Source organism: Ailuropoda melanoleuca, chromosome 3 (assembly GCF_002007445.2).
Source record: "Ailuropoda melanoleuca isolate Jingjing chromosome 3, ASM200744v2, whole genome shotgun sequence".
NCBI lineage: Eukaryota > Metazoa > Chordata > Mammalia > Carnivora > Ursidae > Ailuropoda > Ailuropoda melanoleuca.
In genome coordinates, this window is record NC_048220.1 from 27378719 (window position 1) to 27402060 (window position 23342).

The 23342-nt window shown below is 46.1% G+C and overlaps 1 protein-coding gene across 5 annotated transcripts in view; it reads right to left on the reverse strand.

Moving 5' to 3' along the window:
- Positions 1-23342, reverse strand: part of SIL1 (SIL1 nucleotide exchange factor) — a 209799-nt gene that overhangs the window by 144460 nt on the left and 41997 nt on the right. For 3 of the 5 annotated variants that reach the window (XM_034656087.1, XM_034656088.1, XM_034656086.1), the window contains 2 exons: positions 14581-14695; positions 7555-7690 (listed from right to left, as the gene is read on the reverse strand). In XM_034656087.1, coding sequence (XP_034511978.1) covers positions 7555-7690; positions 14581-14685 — 241 coding nt within the window. In that variant the 5' untranslated portion in view covers positions 14686-14695. Of the gene's footprint in view, positions 1-7554; positions 7691-14580; positions 14696-17406; positions 17526-23342 lie in introns of all 5 variants that reach the window. The other 2 variants (XM_034656085.1, XM_019795885.2) reach the window with 1 other exon arrangement.

Genomic DNA, 23342 nt, shown 5'->3' on the forward strand with positions numbered 1-23342 from the left:
TCTGACTGGATTCATCTACACACTCATAGTTTACACGTACTTACATCTTTAGTTTTACTGCCTTGTTAGCTCTCCTCCTCAACTTTCCTCCCGCCCTCTCCCCCACTGCCCCCTATCTCTGACAGAGGGGATGCTGCCGACCACCATCTTCCCATTATTCCCTATACATATCTGCCTCTCCAGCCAGGGAGATGTACTCTCACTCTGCGGTCTCTGTTCATGTCATCCCCTTCCCATCCACTCATGCTTCCTATCTGTCCTCTTCTCTACCTAGTCAAATATTACCTCCTCTTAAGTTACCAATCAATTCCTACCTCTAGTGCTTTGACACAATCAAGAATGGAACAGTTTCTGGAAAAGCGCCTCTCATTCAGCTCCAAGGCAGCCCTTGAAAGCTACTTCTAGCCCTGGTGAGTCCCAACCTTGGAGACGGCCTGGACAGTCTTAGCCAGCAGAGTGAGGCCAATATGAGAGAAAGAAGGGAAGTCAGAGCTACACAGATTGTCTGAGCTAAAGCCAACTCCTGGGCATGAGGGCTGGGACTGGTTTGGCACCTAGTTTTCCATATCCCTACTCCACTTTAAGTTTTTCATTTCAGCCAGTTTGGGTATCCTGACCTTTGAGAGCTGAGGCTATGCCATTCTGCTAAGTAGTCTTTATTAAACCTCAGAGAGAACAGGTGGATGGAAGAAGCAGAGAAAGGGAAGGGTACGGGCCTAGGGTAAGCATTAAGCATACAAATGCTTGTTAGAAAGCGGACGGCCAACAGCTGCTCTCCATCACCACCCAAGTCCACAGATTGCAAAATGGACCCTGGCCTATTCCATCCAGGTAATGAAGGCCAAACCCCGGGCAGAGATGCTCTGGTGCCAGTGCAGAGCTCAGCCAGCTAGTCTCAAAGTGGCCTCAGCCTTGGCAGTGACTGCCTTAGAGTTCACAGACTTTTCTGCCCTGGCCTTCACCTGTTCCCCCAGGAGGTGTGGGATTTGGCTGCTATGGGGCAGTGGTCAGCCATCCTGGGAGAACACCACATATGGGAAATGAGGGCTCACTGAAATGAAGAGATCTAAACTGTACTCATGGAACCTTCTGGGGCCTTCATGTATTCCAGCCCACCTTCCTTTTCTCCCCCAGGACAAGGTAATTAGGAGCCTCAGAAAATGCTCTTTCGGGCTTCAAAAGGCCTGGCATCCTGCTATGCCCCAAGCACTTCTCCTGACAAATTCTTATTACCAACGTACAAAAGAGATGCTCAGAGCAGAGGGTGCTAACAAAGACTTCATAGGTGGTTGTAGTGATGGAGATGGGCCAGAAGTATAGGTAGGAAAGAAAAAATAAAGCTCTCAGGGAACCCCCAGAAGACTTGAAAGGCTTCGAAATGGAGGGGTGTGGGGGAAGGCACTGTGCAGAAAGAAGTAGCACCAAATATAAGCTCTGTTGAACACCCCATCCTTTAAGGTTGCTGGAGATAGCAACTTGTGTTCAAGAGAGGAGACAGACTATCCTAACGCCACACAAAAACCACCCTGTTTCCTCTATCTGGCCACTGTTACACCTTTCCAGTACTGCACTTGAGCCAGGGAAAGATCAGCAGAAGCCTATTGCTACAGACCTTCCTCAGGCCATTACCTTCTGGTGGCAGCCAATGAGTCCCCCTGCACCATCCTGGTAAGACACAGGAGCTTAGGTATAAACAGCCCTTAACCAATACTCCCACAGTCACCCACTGCTCATGGGCCTAGACGTGTTTGTGAATCATCCTGGGAATGAGATGAGCCATAAGGAAGATCTCTTCACACTAGGGGAGGAAGGGAGGGTCATCTGCCTCCCAGCCACAGAGCCGGGGAGGTGACAGAAGGCACGAGGAGCTTTGCCCCTGAGTCCCACTTCAACCCATCCTGTGGGATAATAATTAAAAAAAAAAAAAAAAAAAAAGTATCTGGTCTTTATCCTTGGTTCCTGGCACAGAGCTACTAAAACCTTTGGAATTTACTGAGTGACAGAATATCTTTTGTTATTCCAGAGTTTATGCTAATGAGATGAGTCTTGAAGGGTAGAGGAAGGGGAGAAGGCAGCTTTAGGTAACTTCAGGACGGAGCAGGTCACCAGAAAGAGTAAGCCAAGATTACAGAGTTGGAACTTTTAGCCCCATCTGCTGACCTCCAAGGAGAGGAGAGAGGGCTGGAGATTGATTAAGTCATTGGACATCAGCGATTGAACTCAATCATGTATGTGAAATTCAACCTCCATAAAACCCCCTGAACAAGGGGTTTCAGAGAGTTTCCAATCTGGTGAACATGCAGAATGTCTGGGAGGGTGGTGTGCCTAAAGATGGCAGGGAGGCTCTGCACCCCTCCCCTCATTCCATACCTTGCCCTACACATCTCTTCCATTTGGCTGTTTCTGAGTTGTATCTTTTACAATAATCCAACAAATCAAAGTTTGTTCCCGACTTCCCTGAACTAGGACTTGTTCTAGCAAATATCGAACCTGAAGAGGAGGTTGTGGGAATTTCCAATTTATAGCTGGGCAGTCATAAATACAGGGTGATCTGGGACTTGCAACTAGCATCTGAAGTAGATGCAGTGTCACTGAGACCTTTAACTTATGGGATCTGACACTGCCTCCAGGAATATAGTGTCAGAATTGAACTGCTGGACACGCAGGTGGTATCTGAGAACTAAACAATCACACAGCCCGTTCCAAGCTGCAAGGGGCCAAAGGCCTCCCAGAGACAATCCCACAGAGTCATCCAGACCAGAGTCAGGTGCTCCTTCAGACAGATGTCCAGGGCCTGCAGGAAATCAGACTCCTCTCTTAAATACTTGAAATAGAGTAGTTGGTCTACTATAAATGAGGTTTTTAAAATTCAATTCCCTCCTATTGCTTGTGCAGATCTGAAATGATCTGACCAGATGGCTGGTGCTCTATAATTCTTGGATTGCTCTCATCAGTTGTTGTTGATTTGGACTTTTTTTCTTTTCTTTTTTTTTTTTTTAACCCCCTAACACGAATGTGTTCCTGCACAGGCTTCCTGCATGCTCCCATTAAGTGGGTTCTTCGTGCTGATGCCAATATTTCTGAGGTTCTAACAGCCTCCTCTTACAAGTCAGCTCAGGTCAATAGGAAGCCCCAGGTTTGAGCTTCCCTGAGCCCACATGGGACCGACAAGCAGCACTGGTTGATGGGCAGGACAACAGGGCTCTTTGCTTACACACCTTGTCACCTCCACTTTTCCTTCAGGACCCGAAGGAAAGGAAGGCAACAGAGGTATATTTTTTATAAATGACAACTATAGCCACTTACTATTTCCTATATGCCAAGTCCTGTGTGAAACATTTTACATATGTTAATCTTGTTTTAGTCTCACATCATCTCTGGGAAGCAAATCTTTTCAGATGAGGAAACAAAGGTTCAAAGATTATCAACCTGGCCAAGAACACACAGCTCAAAAAGAGAACTTTCATGGGGTTGGAGATTCAGCATCATAAAATTAGATTCACTGTTCCACTGAGATCTCAACAACACAGAGAGAAGGCCCTAGCCTCCCCACACCCTCCTTTGTGCCCTCAGTGACCACAGGACACTTCCACCAGAACATTCAAAACATTCTAGTGCCTTTTTCTGTCTCTGTATCCTCTGTGAGACTATAAGTTACTGGAAGGTAGGAGTCATGTCTCCTTTGCTACTCAAAAAGACAGCATGGCAGGGCAGTGAGGAGCTCAGGCCTGGGGCCAGACAAAGCTTGTTTTGAATTCTGACTCTACCACTTATTGGTCATTTGACTAAGTCACTTCTAAAACTCAGTTTTGTCTATAAAAATGAGGGTAGTTCTAGCACCTGCCCTCAAAGAAAGCCTGGCACAATCAACACTCAGTAAATGTGACCTATTACCTGTATCTCTGGCTACAAGTACAGTGCCTGGCACAAAGCAGCATCTCAGAAATGCCCAGGGAGCAGAGACTCTGCCACATTTGGCTGTGACCAGCTTTCTGTAGTAACGAGTACACAGGCACAAAGTCCTGGGTCTCAGGGGTCTTCCACCCCAGGACAAATTTCTGAATTGCTTGCCCAGAACCCATAGGACCTGCTGGCAAACAGCTTTCTTCTGCTTGCTTGTGAACAGCTGATGCTGAATCCACACTCAAATGCTTGCTGTGCCTCCGTAAGGTGAGACAGATCCCAAAATAAACCAGAAGACAGAGAGAGACAGGAAAATCACTTCCAGGAACAAGTGGCTCACAGTGAGGATGCTGACAGTAATAACAGAGGCAGGCAGACTTCAGCAGAGTGACCTGCAGCTGCTCCAGGGCTGAAAGGCGGGGGCCCAATTCCTACCTGGCCTGGTGGGAAGCCCTCTCAAGTCATGCGTAGGTCCCCCTGGTGTTCCAGGCCACAGCAGGCAGCCTGGAAAGCTACCTTCCTATGAGCCCAGACCATGTATCCCAGTATGCCCTCTTTGGAGGCCTGAGGACAACAGAGCTGAGGTCCGCCCTTCAGAGACCCGAGGGGACAAATGTTACCAAACTGGGGATAACACCTGTCAACAAAAACTAGCCATTTTCTTAAACGTCCTCAAAAGATACTCCACTCCATCATCTTCCTTGTGCCATCTTCCTTCCTTCTGACTTCCAGGCAGAAAAAGCTATGCTAACCTTTTCTGCTCCCTCATAAAAATCTCTGTGGAGGTAGAGAGGGAGGGCACTTCAGGACCACACAAGTCTCCTCCTCACCGTAAGTCCCCTTCCCCATCACAGACCAGAAAGGATAGGAAGCCTACACACTCATGCACCCTTACTAGCATCCAGTTCTACAATCAAGTTGAAGGGGTAGCACAAAGGGAGAATTTACCATTAAAATCAGAACTGATCGTACTGAGTGATATCTTGATGTCAAGAATCCTCACAATAGGGAGGGCAGGACATTTCCCCCATGTCACCAAGGGGGAAACTGAAGAGAAGAAGGATTCAGTGACTTGCCCAAGATTCCCTAGATAGCAAAGCTAGAATTTGAACCCAGGACTGGCTGAGTCTAAAGTCTGTCCTCTTGGTATTATGCTAAGCAAAATAAGTCAATCAGAGAAAGACAGTTATCATAAGATCTCACTCATATGTGAAATTTAAGAAACAAAACAGAGCAGCATAGAGGAAGGGAGGGAAAAATCAAGACAAAATCAGAGAGGGAGACAAGCCATAAGAGACTCTTAATCATAGGAAACAAACTGAGTGTTGCTGGACGTGAAGAGGGGGATGGGGTAACTGGGTGATGGGCATTAAGGAGGGAACATAATGCAATGAGCACTGGGTGTTATATGCAACTGATCAATCACTGAACTCTACATCTGAAACTACTAATACACTATATGTTAATTATCTGAATATAAATAAACATAAATAAGTAAAAAGTAAATAAGGTCTGTCCTCTTAACTGCTAAATTATACTACCTCCCCATTCATGTACCGATCAAACAAGTTCCCACAACTGGCTACATTCCTTTTAACATTCCTTCAAGTAGCTGTGGTGGAAGCTCCCAGGTAGCATTCAGAATGTGGGGCATTAAATATTATACTCTGACTGAAGCCAAGTGCCGGCTATCCACCCAGACCACCGAGAGGTCAATTTGCTGCCAACAGATGCACATACAAAACCTTCTTAATATAACCAACAGAACACCTCAATCCTGTACCAGGGCCCAACACGGTCTTCTCTGCCTCCACTGGTCTGACTCCACAGCAGCACACTCTGAATCACCCCACATCACACACTCAGGCCTGAATAAGCTGCTCACCTAACCTTCCCTCACCCATCCCACTTTGAGGGTGAGTGTAGGCAAAAACACTCTTGGGATAGGGCAGGCATGACTAGAACCAGAACTGCTTTGTTCCCGGAGCTGTGGGGTCTGAGTGTCTGTGCTCAGCCACAACACATCACCTTTGGGGAAGTTTCAAGGTAATTTGGTGCAGATTTTACAAGAGGCTCTTGAAAAACTAGAAGGCAGAGGGTGATGTCAATGGGGTATCAAGTTAAATGTGAAAATCAGTGTTCCACTCTAATTCTCCAGAAGGTGTTCAGAGCCCTCAGTTTGCCCTTGTCACAAATGCTCTGGCTCTCCCTCCCCAAGCTAGAGAAAGGGGCCCTTTTGTTTAGCATTAACATAGCAGCCCCACTGCCAGAGGGGGCTGGGCAAGGGCCCCAGGTCAGAACTTTCAGGCTTGTTCTACAATGCGGACCAGGGCCTTGAAGGGTGCCACAGAAACAGAGACACTAGGATTGGGGTCACGGGACACTGAACTCAACTGCTCTAGGCACTTGCCTGGTTACAAGTGGTATAAGCACTTCTAACCCCATAAAACCAGTGGAAACAGCCCACATATCCCATGCCCCATGCTGGTGAGCCGTCTTGTTTTGGTCCATAAGGCTCAGGGAGTTCAGTTCTCAGAGAAGCTGGGGGAGGACAGCCAGAGGTCAGATCTGCTGAACCCCATACCTCCGTTCCTAAAACCTCCCTCTACCCCATGCTTTTGGCTCCTACTTCACTTCCTTGGTGCTTCATCACTCTTCAGTGGCACCAACGACCTGTATGCAAGCCCAGTGGGAGTGCTACTGCTACCAGAAAGTGAGCTGGCACTGTGAACACTGCCCCTGCCAGCACAGCAACAATGGGAACAGCAAGGACACAGTGATGAATACTGGCTCGGAGCTGATCGAACCCCATGGTGGCAGCTGCCAGGGCTGGCCATCCACCTTGCCACAGAGGAGAGCATAAACAGCCCACTCCTGAGAACAAACTCAAGTGTCCCCGTAGTGGGGCTACGGTCAACAAGGCTGGGACTAGAGGGACAAAGGGGAGGAAGGTGGGTCGATGACCTAGGACACGTCAGCTGAATGACATAGGTCAATGAGCCTCAGTGTTTTCATAGGAAAATTAAGACAATCAGAGTTCCTACAGTTATGAAAATTGAACAAGATTAAGCACACGAAGCACCTAACACAGTACCTGAATATGGTAAACTCTCCACAAATGCTGGGTACTTTCTAAGCCATGGGCCCAGGTTCATGAAAGGGCTAGAAAGTTGCTCTTTCTGAGGATGCCCCATTTAGAAACCAGGCCAGAACCAGCCCGTTTCTTGGCACAGGTTCCTTTAGCAACAGAACACTCCTGCCCCGCACCGGTGCTCAGTACTCTCCCGTGAACAATATTTCAGCAGCATTGAGCCGAGCAGCAGAGCCTAAAATAGCATTTGCAGAGTGAGGCACATGTCACTGCCTCTCCTGTGTTTCAGAAGCACAAGGAAAGAAAGTTTGCAATCACTTGCTCAGAAAGCTCGGCCACCCACCACCCGCTTTTCAGGGCACTCACATGCCACAGTCTCTATTCTGCTGGAGAATGAAGGTCCCTAAGCCCTGTAGCAGCAGTCATCACCCGGAAGGACCACACTGTTCCCCTCCAGTGGGCCAGAGTGACTGCTCTTTCAAAGCAGCCCTGTGGGGACGAAGGACACGTGCACTTAGAATTCAGAGTGTGTTTCACAGGGAGAGGGATGGGCTTGGTACCTGGCCGAAGGGCCTGCCACTCATGCGTCGGATGAAACACCTCCAGGATCTCGGAGTCCAGCTCCTCTTCTGCTGTGGTTTCCTTTCTCTCCACTTCTTTGGTCCTGCTCTTCCCTGGGCTGGTGAGCGCAAACTCCTTTAGAGAAAGGAAAACAGTCATGACCCACCACAGCTAGGCAAACCAGGCAGACAGAAAGAACATGGCCTGGATGGTATACCCTTCTCCTCCATCCTCCTCCCCTCCTGAGCCTAGTCTGCACCCTTCACAAGGTTCGCCTCAGAACCAGTATGAGTGAGGTGATACAGTTAAATGAATACACAGCATGTATTATGTGTACATGAGTAAGGAAAAACTCCACAGAGGTCATTACTATCTCAAGGGGGTTAAGGGAACAACCTGGGGAGAGGGGTTGGCAGGAGACAGTAAGAGCCTTTTGCCTTTTACTTGCCATGTTACCATACTGTGTGACGTTTGAAACTCTCACCTATTTGCTCTGACAATAAAAAAGATATATTTAAATGAAAAAATACCCATATGAATGGGAGAATAGGCCCTGAAACGGCCACCCCAGACATACAAAAGCTGCCAGCTGAGGCCCGACTGATTCCTCCGCAGTCCAGAAGGGCGCAGTAAGGGCCTGGCCACTCTCCAGGGTGTCTATAGGCCATAAATGAACTCTTGGGACATTACAATCCACGGTGAAAGGGCTGCAAGTGGGAAGCTGGGAGTCCAGCTGGGCTGAGGGAGGAAGAAGCCAAAGCTGAAAACCAATTCCTAAAACCTGTTTGCTTCCATCCCATGGAGAGCAAGGAGGATTAATGAGATGGTGTCTGTGGAGCACTCTGAGCTCAGGAAACAGAGATGCAAGATAAATACAAAGTATTATTCATTTTGCTCCTTCCCGGCCTCCCATTCTTCCTGTCCCATTTTTAAACCTTTCTTGCATAAAAGCAGTAGGGCCTCAGGAAACTAACCAGAGGGTTCCAGAGCTCTGGGATAGCAAGGAGGAACTCCCACTAGCATACTGGGAGGTTATTTCAGCCTTTCCACCTCAGGAGTCTTCCCCTAGTAACAGTGAGCATATTTCGTGAATTCCTATGAACCCAAACCTGAGCTAGGACCTTTACATACATCTTATTTTTGTTTCCCAACAATCCTAACCTTGCATGGGAGGTAGCAATGTATTTCTTCCAAGCAGCACCCCAGCTCCAGATAGGTATCCCCACCTACCTGATACTTGTGGGTCTGACCCTTAAGTAGCTGTCAGAGGAAAGGGCAAGGCATTTAGTTAATGGTGATGACAATGTAAAGCCCCTCCAAGGCTTTTTACATTTTAACAAGAAATAAAGGCATGAAATTCAGATGACAGGATTTCCAATCTTGTTAAAGGACCTGTAAGGAAGAGATCTTGGACAAGAAGAAGCCCTCAAATCATGTCACAAGTAAATGACAGGCAAAGACTGAAGCGTGGTGGTTAAGAACTCAAGCTCCAGGGGCGCCTGGGTGGCGCAGTCGTTAAGCATCTGCCTTCGGCTCAGGGCGTGATCCCAGGGTTCTGGGATCGAGCCCCACATCAGGCTTCTCCGCTGGGAGCCTGCTTCTTCCTCTTCCACTCCCCCTGCCTGTGTTCCCTCTCTCACTGGCTGTCTCTGTCAAATAAATAAATAAAATCTTAAAAAAAAAAAAAAAGAACTCAAGCTCCATATCACATACCCCAAAGTTAAAATCCTAGTTTCTTGTGACTCCTGGAAAGTTACTTAATTTTCTAAGCCTGTTTTCACATTTGTGAAGTGGAAGTAACAGCGACATCTAGCTCAGACATGAGATGAGGCACCACCTTGTAAACCACTAGCCCTGGGTACATGGTAGCCATTACCCTTACTACTTGTAAAGACAACCATAGGTTCCAGGTTGGATGAGTCTGTGCTGTGACATCCAATAGGGACTACACACTATGACATGACTCAGGCAGGTCAGGTTTCGGCGGTAGTCACTTGAGCAGCCTGGCCCATCAAACCTCTCGCACCCCTTCAACACGGAGTTTGCACAGATCTGAGTTCAAAAGAAAAGTAGGCGCCGAAGAGCAGCCATGCTTGTGGGACTTAAAGAAAGGCGGAATGGCAGGAGACATTGGCCAAAAGCTGAATTTCCTAAAAGCAGGCTCTGTGTCAGTCTCTGTCACCAGCGTACTCCCATGCCCAGCAGAGGACTTACTTTACCATCATCCAAGAACAAAGGAATGAAGGAACAACCCTCTCCCACAGGCAGGCACATGTTCTGGATGCCTTGGACTGAGGCAAGCCCAAAGTAGCCACGCCTGCTAGAACCCAGGGAGTAGCCCCACATTCCAGAACATAGACTACCTTGTCCACAAAGTACCCAAAGCCTATGTAATGCTGGGCCCATCCATGTTGGTTAGCCTCTGCCATAAGCGCCATACGCTAGACTGTGGGACTATGGGAATGTTAATAAAATTTACCTCCCAAGTGTGTGGGTCAAATGCCTCAAGGGGCCAACGAGGGCCGGATGTCCAACAATGGGGAGTGCTTGTGCTATGAAAACTGGAGCCCTCCTGCCCTAAGGAACACAGCTGCTACTCAGCTGGACCACCACTGCCATGAAAAAGAGAAAACAGAGAAACAGATTTTTACATCAACTTGTCTTATTTTAGAAAACTAAGAGCCAAACTAAACAACTCTAAGATTTAAACTGCAGCTCTTACTTTAGTCTATTAGCCAGGTAACTTCTAGCAGGTGTGGCTATAAGCAAGCAACCAAATTCTCATCAATAAGAGAAGCAGAAAGAGGCAACAGGAATAGTGATGATGAAAACATGGCAGAAAGCCCTTCAAACTCTAGGCTGGGCCCGTGTTCATTCTCTTGACTAGAGGCTAGGAAAGCCTCTTTTTCTAGATTTCTCTTAAGGTTAATAGAGTAAATTCAAGAAGGAGACTGATTAAACACTGAGCCACATGCCTCAAGCCCTAGAGGAGCTAATAATCCCACCACTGCTATAAATGTTTTTTGAGCTTCCGCTTGGTGTCACCTCTGAACCAGATTTTAAGCTACACACACACACACACACACACACACACACACACACACACACACACACACGATCTGCCATTATTTTACAGTACAAATCTATCTTTAGTGCGGGTGATACAAAATTGGTGCTCCTCTGATCAGCTCACCCTATTCACCAAATCTAACTCTGAGTGACTTTGGACTGTTTGCCCAAATCACATCTGACAAGCACCGAGGGCATCCGTCAGTTCAAAATGGGCATTCCAGAAAAGGATTTGAGAAAAAGCAGATCACCAAGATGAGGCTGTAATGGTAAGAGCAGCTACCATCCATAGCTCCAGGCTATAAAGTGCCTTCCATGCCTCATAATTCATCCAAGTTTCATCTGTGAAGCACACACTTTCATTCCCATTTTACAGGTGAGGACAGGTTCTGGGTCTGTGCAAAAATCACACCGCTGAGAAAAGCAGAGCAGAGATTTAAGTCAGGCCGGCTGGCTCCAAAGCCCATGCAGGAATTTTTAACTCCCTTCTGTGTTTCTGTTCCTAGTCATGTGTCCGAATGGCTGTGCCCTGCGTGCTAAGGGAATGGAGGATGGGTGGGGGAGGCAGGGAGATCACCTTAGCAGGTCTACCAGCACATCCCCCCTCCCAGGGAAAAGGGACGACTTTCATGGACCAAGTAAAAAACCACAGTCCCAGAGAAAGGACAAGCAAGACTAGCCTCTCTGTGCTCGGGCACTGTCCTGAACAGGAGATAAAGACCAAGAGGTGACAAAAGGCAGCCAGCCCTTGGTCAACTCTAGGCCACATCTTGTGCCCTCTCTGCTGGCTTCTCGGGGCTCCATTCCATGCTGAAACCTCAGCACTCTCTTTTCCCTGCCACCATCACGCCAAATACCAATTTCTTCTCAACTGACTGGCAAGACATTCCAGCTAAGGTGTTAGCTGACAACAGCTTACCATGTCTCACTTCCTTGCACTTGTATCTGAATAAGAGATTCTTAAAGACCAAACCCTTCAAGATCCAGGAGGATGAGTTGACAGACGCTGTGACAGAGACAGACTGCCAGGGCAACATTCTGGAACAGGACCCCTACCAGACAGAGCCCTACATTAAACCATAAAAGCGGCCACCCCCTTACTAAAAATAACCACTGACATTTATTGACCATACTCTGCCAGTCCCAATGCTAGGTGCTCTATATATGTAATCACATTTCATCTACACTGAAATCTTTTTTTTTTTTTAAGATTTTATTTATTTATTTGACACAGAGACAGCCAGTGAGAGAGACAGCCAGTGAGAGAGAGACAAGCAGGGGGAGTGGGAGAGGAAGAAGTAGGCTCCCAGCAGAGGACCCTGATGTGGGGCTCGATCCCAGAACACTGGGATCACGCCCTGAGCCGAAGGCAGACACTTAATGACTGAGCCACACAGCCGTCCCCTACACTGAAATCTTAACAGAGAGGTATCAATCCTACTTTCTGCATAAGGAAACAAAGCTCAGAAATGGCCAGGGGGCACCTGAGTGGCTCAGTCAGTTGAGCATCTGACTCTTGATCTCAGCTCAGGTCTTGATCTCAGGGTTTTGAGTTCAAGCCCCTGGCTTGAGTGAGTTTGCCCAGTGTGAAGCCTACTGGAAAAAAAAAAAAAAACAAAAAAAACTTTATTTTGGGGCGCCTGGGTGGCACAGCAGTTAAGCGTCTGCCTTCGGCTCAGGGCGTGATCCCGGCGTTATGGGATCGAGCCCCACATCAGGCTCCTCCGCTATGAGCCTGCTTCTTCCTCTCCCACTCCCCCTGCTTGTGTTCCCTCTCTCGCTGGCTGTCTCTATCTGTCGAATAAATAAATAAAATCTTTAAAAAAAAATTAAAAAAATAATAAAAAAAAAGAAATGGCCAAATCACCAACATAGGTGGCAAAAGGTAACTTACCAAGGGTCTGTGCTCCTTCCACTGGTTCCACTACCTTCCACATTGCTTACCTTCTTGAAGCCCAGGATACCACACAACCACACCCCTTCAGCAGCCACACTGCTCCTAAGCTGTGGCATTCCAGAGAGGTAGGACAACAGAAGCCAGAAAAGGTGGCTGGCTCCACATCCTACCCTGATACACACAAACAACCTTTCCTGGGTGGCCATTACCTGCACAAATGACCTTGGGGAGGACAATTCCAGGCCACCAGGATCTCTTACTTGGACTCCAGGCTTTGAAGAAAGGATCATAACCACCCCCACCTCCCCCACCACCCATTTTCACTGTTGTGAAGGTGGCTGGCTGTGTAATTTGGATTTTAAATGCCAACAGGGCAGCAATTTTTATGGTATGAGAGAAAAGATGCTTCAACTCCTACTTGTGCTTAGCACATGATGAAAGATTATGACAAATGGATACAGCTTAGAAACAGACATAAGGATAAAAGTAGCTTCTGTTGATGAAAGTCAGTATTAACATTTTTCTGAGACTAGACTCAATAGAGCTAATATAAATGGGCCAGAATAATTATGGCTCTGAAAGCTCATCTATTTGGTTGGACTATTATCCAAAAGGGACTTACTAACACACAGTCCTTAAGCAAATTCATCAGCACGTTTTTGTTAATTGTGCATCTACTAAAGCTCATGATGGGGAGCACCGGATCCTGAGTTGNTGGAGGGGGGGGGGGGGGGGGGGGGGCGGACAGAGCCCTGATCCCTCTAGACACTTGTGTGCTTTTCCGGCAGAGGCTATGCCAAGGACAGCCCCTAACTCATGCTGTGACCAGTCCCACCCTCAGGGGCCAATGGGATCTCATCCTCATTATCCTTGAGGAAAAGGCAAAACAAAACAAAACAAAACAAAACAAAACAAAAACCCAAACAAAAAAAACAAACAAAAAACAATAAACCCCAGCACCAGTACCATCTTAGAGAACATTAAAAGCTCAAAAGAATTCATGACTCCTAACTGCACCTTCTCTTTTGCCCCACAAAGTGAAGAGAAAGGCAGAGAGACAACAAATGACTTTAGAGAGAAGGTGGAAGCTTGCCATGAGCCAGAGGTGAACCTCAGCTGAGCTGGATTGTTATTAAATTCATCACAATTGTCATTTGCACTTCAAGGCCCTCCTGCTCCAAAGCCTGCAGCACTTACCCAACATTTAGTAGGAGCCCCTGGGGTTGGGGAAGGTGGCCAGGGGAGGGCGAAACTGTCAGAAAGATGACAGTCAAGGCTTCTCAGGGGAGAGGAAAGAGGGAGCACTGGGAGCTGGTCAAGGGCAGGCTGTTGCTAGGGCCAGGAGCCTTGACGCGCTACAGCCAGGCCAAACTCAGAGACTTCTCAGTCATTCTACTCCTGCCTGTGGCAGTGACAGAAAACCTGAGCAGTCAGGTCTAGGTTAATGAAGAGAGGCCTGGAAAGAACAGGGAGAAAAGGACAGAAGGAAAGAGAACAGAGAGACAGAGACAGACACAGACGGAGAAAGCACAAGGAACACAGGAGTAAAGGAAGAAGCAGAGTCTTACTTGGTGCTCAATACACAGGCAACCAACTCTTGGGGAGAATCCTGACCTTCCCAATTCTGCCACAAACTGGCTGAATAATCCCGGCCAAGTTACTTAATGTCTCTGAGCCTTAGGATCCTTCTCAAAATGAGGATAATAACTGTAGTTTTGTATTTTGTAGGGTTGTTTAGCAGATTAAATGAGAATACACATAAAGAACTTAATAAACCACTTGGTACATGGTAAACTCATCATCATTATTATTATTATTATTGTATCATCATCATCATCATATTTTCTCCAAAGGGAAACTATGCTATGAACTTAAAACAGAGGCCAGGGGAGTGGAGGGGAGGTGGGGGGAGGAGGCAAGGGGAGAAGTGCCCATACTCCTTGATTCAGCACATTCCTGCAAGAAAAATAAAAGCTCACTCTACTCCCACAGAAGACTCAGTGGCATGGAGGCTTTCTTGGACCTTACAGGATTCTTCTATTTGTGCTAAGATATTTACCGGGTTCTGATGACTGAGGCAGAAGGTGAAGCAGGAAGCCATCAGTAGCCCAAGCAGCATTTCCAGAAGAGCCATCCTAGAAGGGGGCAGGCCCTGGGGAGCCATAGTTATAGACCTGAGGAATGTAAAAAAAGAAAACAGAAGGTCAACAGGAAGCTGGTGCCTGATCCCCCAACACTGTGATTCCCAAGATGTCATTTGTTCAATGGATAACAGACATTTTCTGCATAGAAGTTATCAAAGGTCTTCTACCACAGGATAAGATCTAAAGGAAGCCTTCATCTCCCATAAGGAGTTCAGCCACTCATGGGCAGATATGCCTTGGTTGGAAGCATAGAGCCAAGCAGGACTCTTACATGAGATACAACAGCTGTGGTTCCTTCCTTCATCATTATCAACTTGTTGTCAGGCTGTACAGGGTAGTATTGGCTATGACAGGGAGAGAAAGAAACTAACCAATTTATTTGTGCGTGAACACACTGAGCGCAAATCCTCATAAGCCTTCATAATCATTCACTTCTAAACTATGTTCACTAAAGAGAGATGCCATCAGTATCCCATCAACCAGCGAAGTTCAATATTCCCAAGCCACAAAGCCTAACACACCACTTTTCAAACGACCAATTTTTGGAGGCAAGGGGAGGACCTAAAGCACAGGCCCTAGTAGCTGTGAAAATTAAAGCAAAAGGATAAAAGGATATCCCATGTTCATGGATCAGAGACTTAATACTGTTAAGATGACAATACTACCCAAAGCAATATGCAGATTCAATGCAATCTCTATCAGAACACCAATGCTGTTACAGAAATGGAGAAACCCATCTTAAACTACATATGGAATTTCAAGGGACAGAGAACGGCCAAAAAGATCCTGAAAAAAAAAAAGAACAAAGTTGGAAGACTCATATTTCCTGATTTCAAAACTTACTACAAAGCTACAGTTATCACAACAGTGTGGTACAGCCATAAGGACAGACATAAAGACCAATGGATTAGAATTGAGGACCCAGAAATAATCATGTATGGTCACCTTATTTTCAACAAGGGTGCCAATACCACTCCATGGGGGGGGGGGAGTCTCTTCAACAAACTGTTCTGAGACAAGTAAACAGCCACATGCAATAGATGAAATAGACTCTTCCCTTATACCACTTACAAAACTTAACTCAAAATAGAACAAAGACCTAAATTAAAGAGCTAAACTTTTAGAAGAAAACATATAGAAAATCTTCATAACCTTAGATTTGACAGTAATTTCTTAAACGGATACCAAAACCACAAGTGATTTAAAAAAAATAATAATTATACTGAACTCCATTGATATTTAAAAACTTTTGTGCCTCAAAGGACATTCTCAAAGAGTGAAAAGACAACCAATAAAATGGTCACCTATCTGAAAGGGTTTAATAAACAGATTATATCAACAACTGCAACAATTCAACAACAACAAAAAAAAGCGACCTAAATTGAAAACATGCAAAGGACTTGAACAAACATTTCTCTAAAGAAGATATACAAATGACAATAGGGACATCAAAAGATTCTCAACATCATTAATTATGAAGGAAATGCAAATCAAAGCCACACTGATTTACTATTTCATATCCACTATGGTGGCTGTAATTTTTTTTTTAAAAGGAAAGTAGCCTAGATTAACAAGGATGCAGACAAACTGGAACCCTTATACATTGCTGGTGGAAATGTAAAACACTGTGGGACAAAGGTTAGCAGTGCCTCAAAAAGCAAACCTCAGAATTACCTTATGATCCAGTAATTCCACCCATAGGTATTTATTTATTCCACCCAACAGATAGGAAAACAGTGACTCAAACAGATACTTCCATGTGAATGTTCATAGCAGCATTACTCACAAGAGCCAAAAGGTGGAAACAATCTCAATAGACATCAATAGATGGAGTTTTTTAAATGTTGTATATACATACAATGTAATATCATTCAGTCATAAAAAGAATGAAATTCTGATATATGCTTCAACATGAATCAATCTTGAAACCATTATATGCCAAGTGAAATAAGCTAGACTCAAAAGAAAAGATATTGTTATGAATCTACTTAAATGAATTCTCTTCAACAGGCAAATTCAGAGAGACAGAAAGTAGATTACAGGTTACCAGGGGAGTTACTGCTTAATGGGTTTCTTGGTGAAACAATTTTGGTCAGTACACTAGAGTGGCAGTCATGAGAACTTAATCCAAATTGCTGTATCACTATATATACTATATACCTGAAACTAATACTACACTGGAATTTAAATAAAAGCGTAAAAAAAATAAAGAGAAACGTGTACTTTAAAAAAAAAAAAACTCGCAAATGATCTAGGAAAGAAGGGCAAAAAGAAAAACAAAACAAAACAAGCTAAAATTTTTTAAGAAGACTTAGAAAAAGTCAGAACATGTCAGCATTGGTCCAGACCCTTATAAAAGGTTTCTGTTTGTTCACTCAGCCCTAATATACCTTATGAGGCAGTTAACAGACGCTTAACTGTGTTTGTTATAGGGGAACATCTCTGAAAGAGTATGGTGTTTACCTTTTCTCTTTGCTATTCCTGCCATACTCCGCATTCCATCTCAGGAATTTGGTCCTGTAACAGGACTGCAGTGGGACCCAAAGCCCTGTCTGAACCCATTCTCACAAGTTATTACCCCCTTGCCCAGCCTGCACCTTCTCAGAGGCAGACGGAAACTTTCCTTAAGGACATCTGGAGCCATAAAGGAAAACAGCCCTGCTGGACCAGCACTGTGCTAAAAAAGCATAGCCAAATGGAAAAGCAAAGGCTTGGGCACTAAAAATAGCTGCTACACTCACCCAGCAGCAAAAGCCTTTGCTTTCTGCCAGCTTCTCCCCTTTTTTCGTCGACAAAATGGAACGGCTGAGTGCCACATGAGCTTTCCCCAGCAACCAGGTTCCCTGGGGCACCAATCACACTGAAAGACAGGGAGTGAGTTCACAACACAGCATTAGGTTCTGGACAGGTGCCTGACCATGCCTGGGTGTGTTGGGGGCGGGGGACCAGGCTGGGTGAGGAGCAGAGGCTTCCACATCAGGAGTGAAAAGACTGGAAAGGCCCAGAGAGATGGGTCCCAAGAACACAATGTTCCCTGGAGATTCCTATAATGCCCCATACCTTTCATAATCTGCAGCCTTGGCTGTGGGGAAAAGGAGAATCAAAAATAGGGGCAGGGAGCATTATCGGGAAACATGCCTTAAAAGAAAACAAAGACTATCCCCAAAGCCACAGATTTCCCTTCCCTGCATGAAGAGTGTTCATGTGTACACGAATGGACACACACACAGTTAAACACACCCTTCTCACAGCCAGGGATAAACACTGGAACTGATGCTGGGGAAAAAGTTGAGGAGGAAGAGATAGAATGAATTAGTCAAGGGCAAAGAAGACAAATGAGCAGGAGGAGAAAATACAGAAGAGACTGAGGCAAAAGAGGTTGGGGTCAGCTGACACACACGTGGCAGCTTCCCCACCTCCCGGAGTGGGAAGCAGAGTGGGGGCGAGAGAAATGGCAGCTCCCACGGGGCTCCCAGCCGCCTCCGTCTCCTGCACACACACTGATGCCCTCAGAAGCTTTTTATGCCAATACTAAGGATGAGCGATCAATTCGCAAATAGATCCTTCTTCTCCCCCCAATAATTCCACATGGACTGCACACCTGACCTATTTATTGCCTCCATATATTTCTCCATGAAACACAGAGAACATGTTGCAGGAGGAGGTACCAGGGGACAGAGCTAGGAGAAAAGAGGCTGGGAGAAAGGAATGAGACAGTTTCCCAGGCTTTGCAGGGGTACCCTAAGAGCAAGTGCAACACACAGGCATGGGGACTGGTGTCCTGCGTTCTGCTAAGGCCTGGCCTGCAGCCATGTCAACCTGGGCTTGGGCCTTATTCAAGTAGCAGCAGGTGGAGAACATGCAGGCACAGTTTTCCCTGGGTTTTATGCTCAAAGAGGGAGGGAGGTGGAAAGAGGGAAAGGGGAAGTGGCACACAGCTATGTTTTACCAGGACGGCCCACAGCACAACCAGCACCTTAGGCAGCAACAGCGGCAGCAAAAGAAAACCTCATTACAACAACGTAAGTGAGGCCAAAGTCATGGCATCTCTTTGAGGCATAACTGGCACACTCAGCCTGAGGTTAGTGCCCTTCCCAAAGCTTCCCAAACCCTACTTGCCCCACTAACCCTGGATTTGCCTGATCACCTGCCCCTGCCCACACTATAGAACAAATCTTCCCATCATCCTTCGCTCTCACTGGAGCACAGAGCAACATCTTTACATTTACGGTCTTCTGACTTAAACCACCACCACTAAGTCTGGGAAAGGAAACATATTTCAATGTTCTAAACAGTCACTCTTTCCTCAGGTATCCTTGGGCTTTGGGACAAAAAGATAATAAGGACTTGAAATGCCCATTTTTTGCTATCAAAACTGGCCATCTGTAGGCTGCACCTTTACTTAAATAGAGGTTGGATGCTCTCAGCAATCTGTATTTCCAACTTACTGTATTGTACGGCTCACCAGAGCATATGCTTGGGGCATGGGTGGAAGGAGGCCTTTGGACTCACCAGCCCTTGCCTCTCTTGGTGCCTCATGTCCTCTCTCCCATTCAGACAGAACTGGGGGAGAGGACTAGGCCCTGGATTTAAAAAAAATAAAAAATAAAAAATTATCCCGTAACTTTTATCTTCTCTCAAGGCAGAAAAACAAAGAATGTGATGAAGATGGCAAAGAGCCAACAGAGAAAGGCAAAGTGGGACTGCTGGATCTCTGGAAGCTTCTTACATGGCTGGCTGGCCCCATGAACAGTGGCTGCTCTCGTCTCAGGGCCAGAGCACAGGAAGAAAAGGAAAAGGTAACAAGTGTCCTGGGCAGACAGAACCACCTCAGCAACTGATCTGGGAGCACTGTGAACTCCACCTCAGAAAATACTCACATTCTTAACCCACAGTGTATGTCCATGTATTTGTTTCCCCAAATCTAGAAATCAAAGGACAAGAATTTCCACTTCCATTCCATCTTAAAAGAAGGAAACTGAAGCAAAGAGATAAAAAATATTGGATGGAAAGTATAGTACATGAATTTAGAGCCAGAAGGACCTAAGGCCAATTCTTAGCTCTGTGATCTCGAACAAAACTGTACTAGGCTTCAGTTTCTCCACCCATAAAATGGGCATAATAACAGCTCCCAATTAAAGAGTGTTAGGGAGAATTAAATAAATAAATGGGAAGTGCTTAATAAAGCATCTGGCACCTACTTATCATTAGAGTAGGGATGGTGACTACCTCTTAGACCCACAGGCCATCAGGGCCAGGCCAGGCACCCTGGAACCATTCTCCAGAGCTCTGCCTTCTGCGGGATCAACACATTCTTTAGCTGACCTCAAACTTTAGGACCAAAGCCTTTTGTTGATTATCTACTCCCAGGAAGTAAAGGAAACAAATGTTATAGGACAAACCAAACCCCCCCGCCCCCGCCAGCTGAAAATGGAGAGGCGAAAGCCAGTTTTCTGCTGAGCCCATAGGCAGACCCGGTGCACTCAGTGCTCTTCCCAGCATACGAGTGTCCAGAGAGCCAGGCCACCATCGTGCAGAGCTGCCGGCTGCAGGAACAGCTGTGAAACAACCTTCTGCTTTCCAGACTGAAGGTTAAAGGATGAGCTCTTCCTACAGACACATATTCATTACTATTTATGGGCTGCACAAACTCATACACACACACACACACACACACACACACACACAGTCACTCACCTCTACACAAACAGAAACTCGCTGCCTAATTTGAGCAAATATGAAGCTGAAGAAACAATGCAAAAAAGGACACTGAAAGGACAGCCCTGACAAGAGAAAACAATGTGCAAAGGCTTAGGAAAAGAAATGGATTTTTAAAGAAAACTTTAAAGGACAAGAGAAGTCAGTCTGAACAGTCAGGCAAACAGGCTCTTTCCCCCCAAGACAGAAACTAAACAGAAAGTCAGGAGGTAAACAGCAATTAAATCCAAAGAGCCTTTGGACAGCAGAAGAAAAGCGGCTTCCAATCCCTTCCTTCCTCCCTGGCTGGGAGGCTGGACAGGGAACATCTTTAACCACTGACCATTTGTGTAATGGCGACAATATCTGTCCCCAGTATTGAAGTCATGCCTAGGGCTGAGGAAATGGAGACTGCTTTCAAAAGATCCAAGGCACCCAAGAAGGAAAGTGATTAGAGGAGGCTGTTGGAGGAAGAAGGTTCACAAGAGACCTAAGCTTCTGCCTCAACAGAAAGCTGCAAAGCCAAAATCCATTCATGCAGCCTTCAAAAGAGAGCCCAAGAGAGCCCTTTCCAGTGGCAATGTAAGGACAGGTACTGGCCCCACCAGACAGCACATGGAGCCAAGAAGGACTCCAGAAGACCAGCAGCGACTAGAGCAACATGGGATGGGTGAAATAGGAAGGAAGCATTCCTGACCCCGTCTCAATACTCTGTACTCCAAAAGGTGAGGGACATGACCGATCCCATCCCTATTCCAGTAGGGAAGAAAACAGATCTTCAAGAAGGTAGCTAAGCATATTAGCAAAAAACTACAATCTCACAGACAAAAGACAGTGGCTCCAACTAAAAGAAACCAAGTGACAAGCAAAAACAAGAGAAAAGCACACGGGACAAAGCACCCTGGCCCTCTCCAGACCAATGCTACTCAACCACAGCCTTCAATAAATCTGAAAGCTAGAAGGGAATTTAAGATTCAATCTTCATTAGGACTGCTAAAGATCTAAAAGACACAGCAGGCACTCACTCACTACATAAAGAATAACCAGGGGATGCCTGGGTGACTCAGTCAGCTAAGTGTCTGCCTTTGGCTCAGGTCATGATCCCAGGGCCCTGGGATCCAGTACAACGGACTCCTTGCTCAGCGGGAAGCCTGCTTCTCCTTCTGCCTGCTGCTCCCCCTGCTTGTGCGTGCTCTCTCTCTCTCTCTGACAAATAAATAAAATCTTTAAAAAAAAAAAAAAAAAAAAAAGAATGACCAGGGTTCAATGCCGTTAGGCCTAAAGCTTGTCAGTAGATCCAGGAAGCCTCCGGCAACTTCACACCTATCAGAGACAAAGAGGTAGCAAAGGCTAGGGAAGGGTCAGAACTTTGGTGCCATTACCACACAGCTACTAACCAAAGCAACAAGAATAGAGTCCCTGTCTTAGGGAGAAACCCAAAGAGAAAGGAACAATGAGCAAGAATAGTCTTCAAGTCATGGCTGAAGTTTAGGAAAAGAAAGCAAAGCAAGCAAGTCTATCAAACAAGGAACAACAACAATAGTGCAGAATCAAACAGGTCAAGAGAGGACAGAACCCTGAGAAAATCAAGCTATAGGCAACGATGTCAAGAGATCAATCAGAATGAGGATGAAAAAAGCCACAGGATTTGGCATGAGGCAGCCAGAGGGCCGTGCAAAAGAGGGCACACATGAGAAGAAATCGAGGCACTTAAGTAGAATCCTCTGAAAGCTTGAGTGGGTCCACTAAAGTTTGGAGATTTGGGGCCACTTCTCTAAATCCAATTTTTTCAATATTATCACTCAAGTCTTAATGATAACAGAGGAAAAAATTGACTCCAATGATAGGTCCTACAGAAGGATCCTCCAATGCCATACAAAGGTTCTTATGGTGATGCAGAACTACCCCCTCCAACACACATGTCCTCGGGATAGTGACAGGCACAGTCACACCCGCAAAAGCAGGAGGCAGGGAAGCAAACTTTCAAGAACAAACTCCCATTAGACACAACTCCCCTTTCTCTGAGCTCTTAGCCATGCCTCAGACTGCTCAGAAGCTTTAGTCCTTGCACTTTGTAATATGGGATGGACAGAAATATCCCAATGACACCAAATCCCCTAAGATTCAAATGCACTACCTGGGCCGCCCACAGGAAAATAAATTCTGTCTCACAGTAATTATAGTCAACGTTTATAAAGCACTTGCTATGTTTCAAGCAAAGTTCTAAGCTCATTCTCTCTTCTCAACAACTCTCTGACAGGGCTCTAATATGCTCCTCATTCGGCCCATGAAGGGACCGAAATTCAGAAAGGTTAAATAACTTGCCCAAGTTCATGCAGCCAGAGAGTGGTAGTCAAGAATCAAAGCCAATTGGCCCAGAACCCATCGTCTTTCCACAGGCCATGCTGCCCTTCCAGTGGTCTGTGAATCAGCTACATAAACTGGACTCATTTTACTTATTCTACAACAGTGTGAATACAAAGGCACACATTTTGTGTCAGGAGAGAAATTTTTAAATGAGCCTACTGGGGCCCTCTTGTGGAAAGACCCACCTCTACCATGTCCAAGCTTCACTCACTCACTCACTCACACACACACACACACACACACACACACACACACACGCACGCACACACACACACATGTTTTGATTGATGAATGCCCTTGGCACAGCCCAGCCCACAAATGAGGCACAGACATTCAAGGGGAAGAACACCCTATATTCAAATGGCACTCTGTACATCTTGACCTCTTAACCTCCCATTATGTACAGTTCCCAACAGGAAGGACAAAAGCCATTGCTCTCCAACCCCAAGCACCATATATACCCAACTGTCTGGCAAGAATTCAGCAGAGGGGAGGGGCAAATATATTGCCCAAGATGATATCCAAGCTCATTTCCAACTAGTTTGTGATCATGACATCCCTACTCTCCATCCAGGGAACACTGAGGACAGGATTACCTCTTCATGGCAGAAGA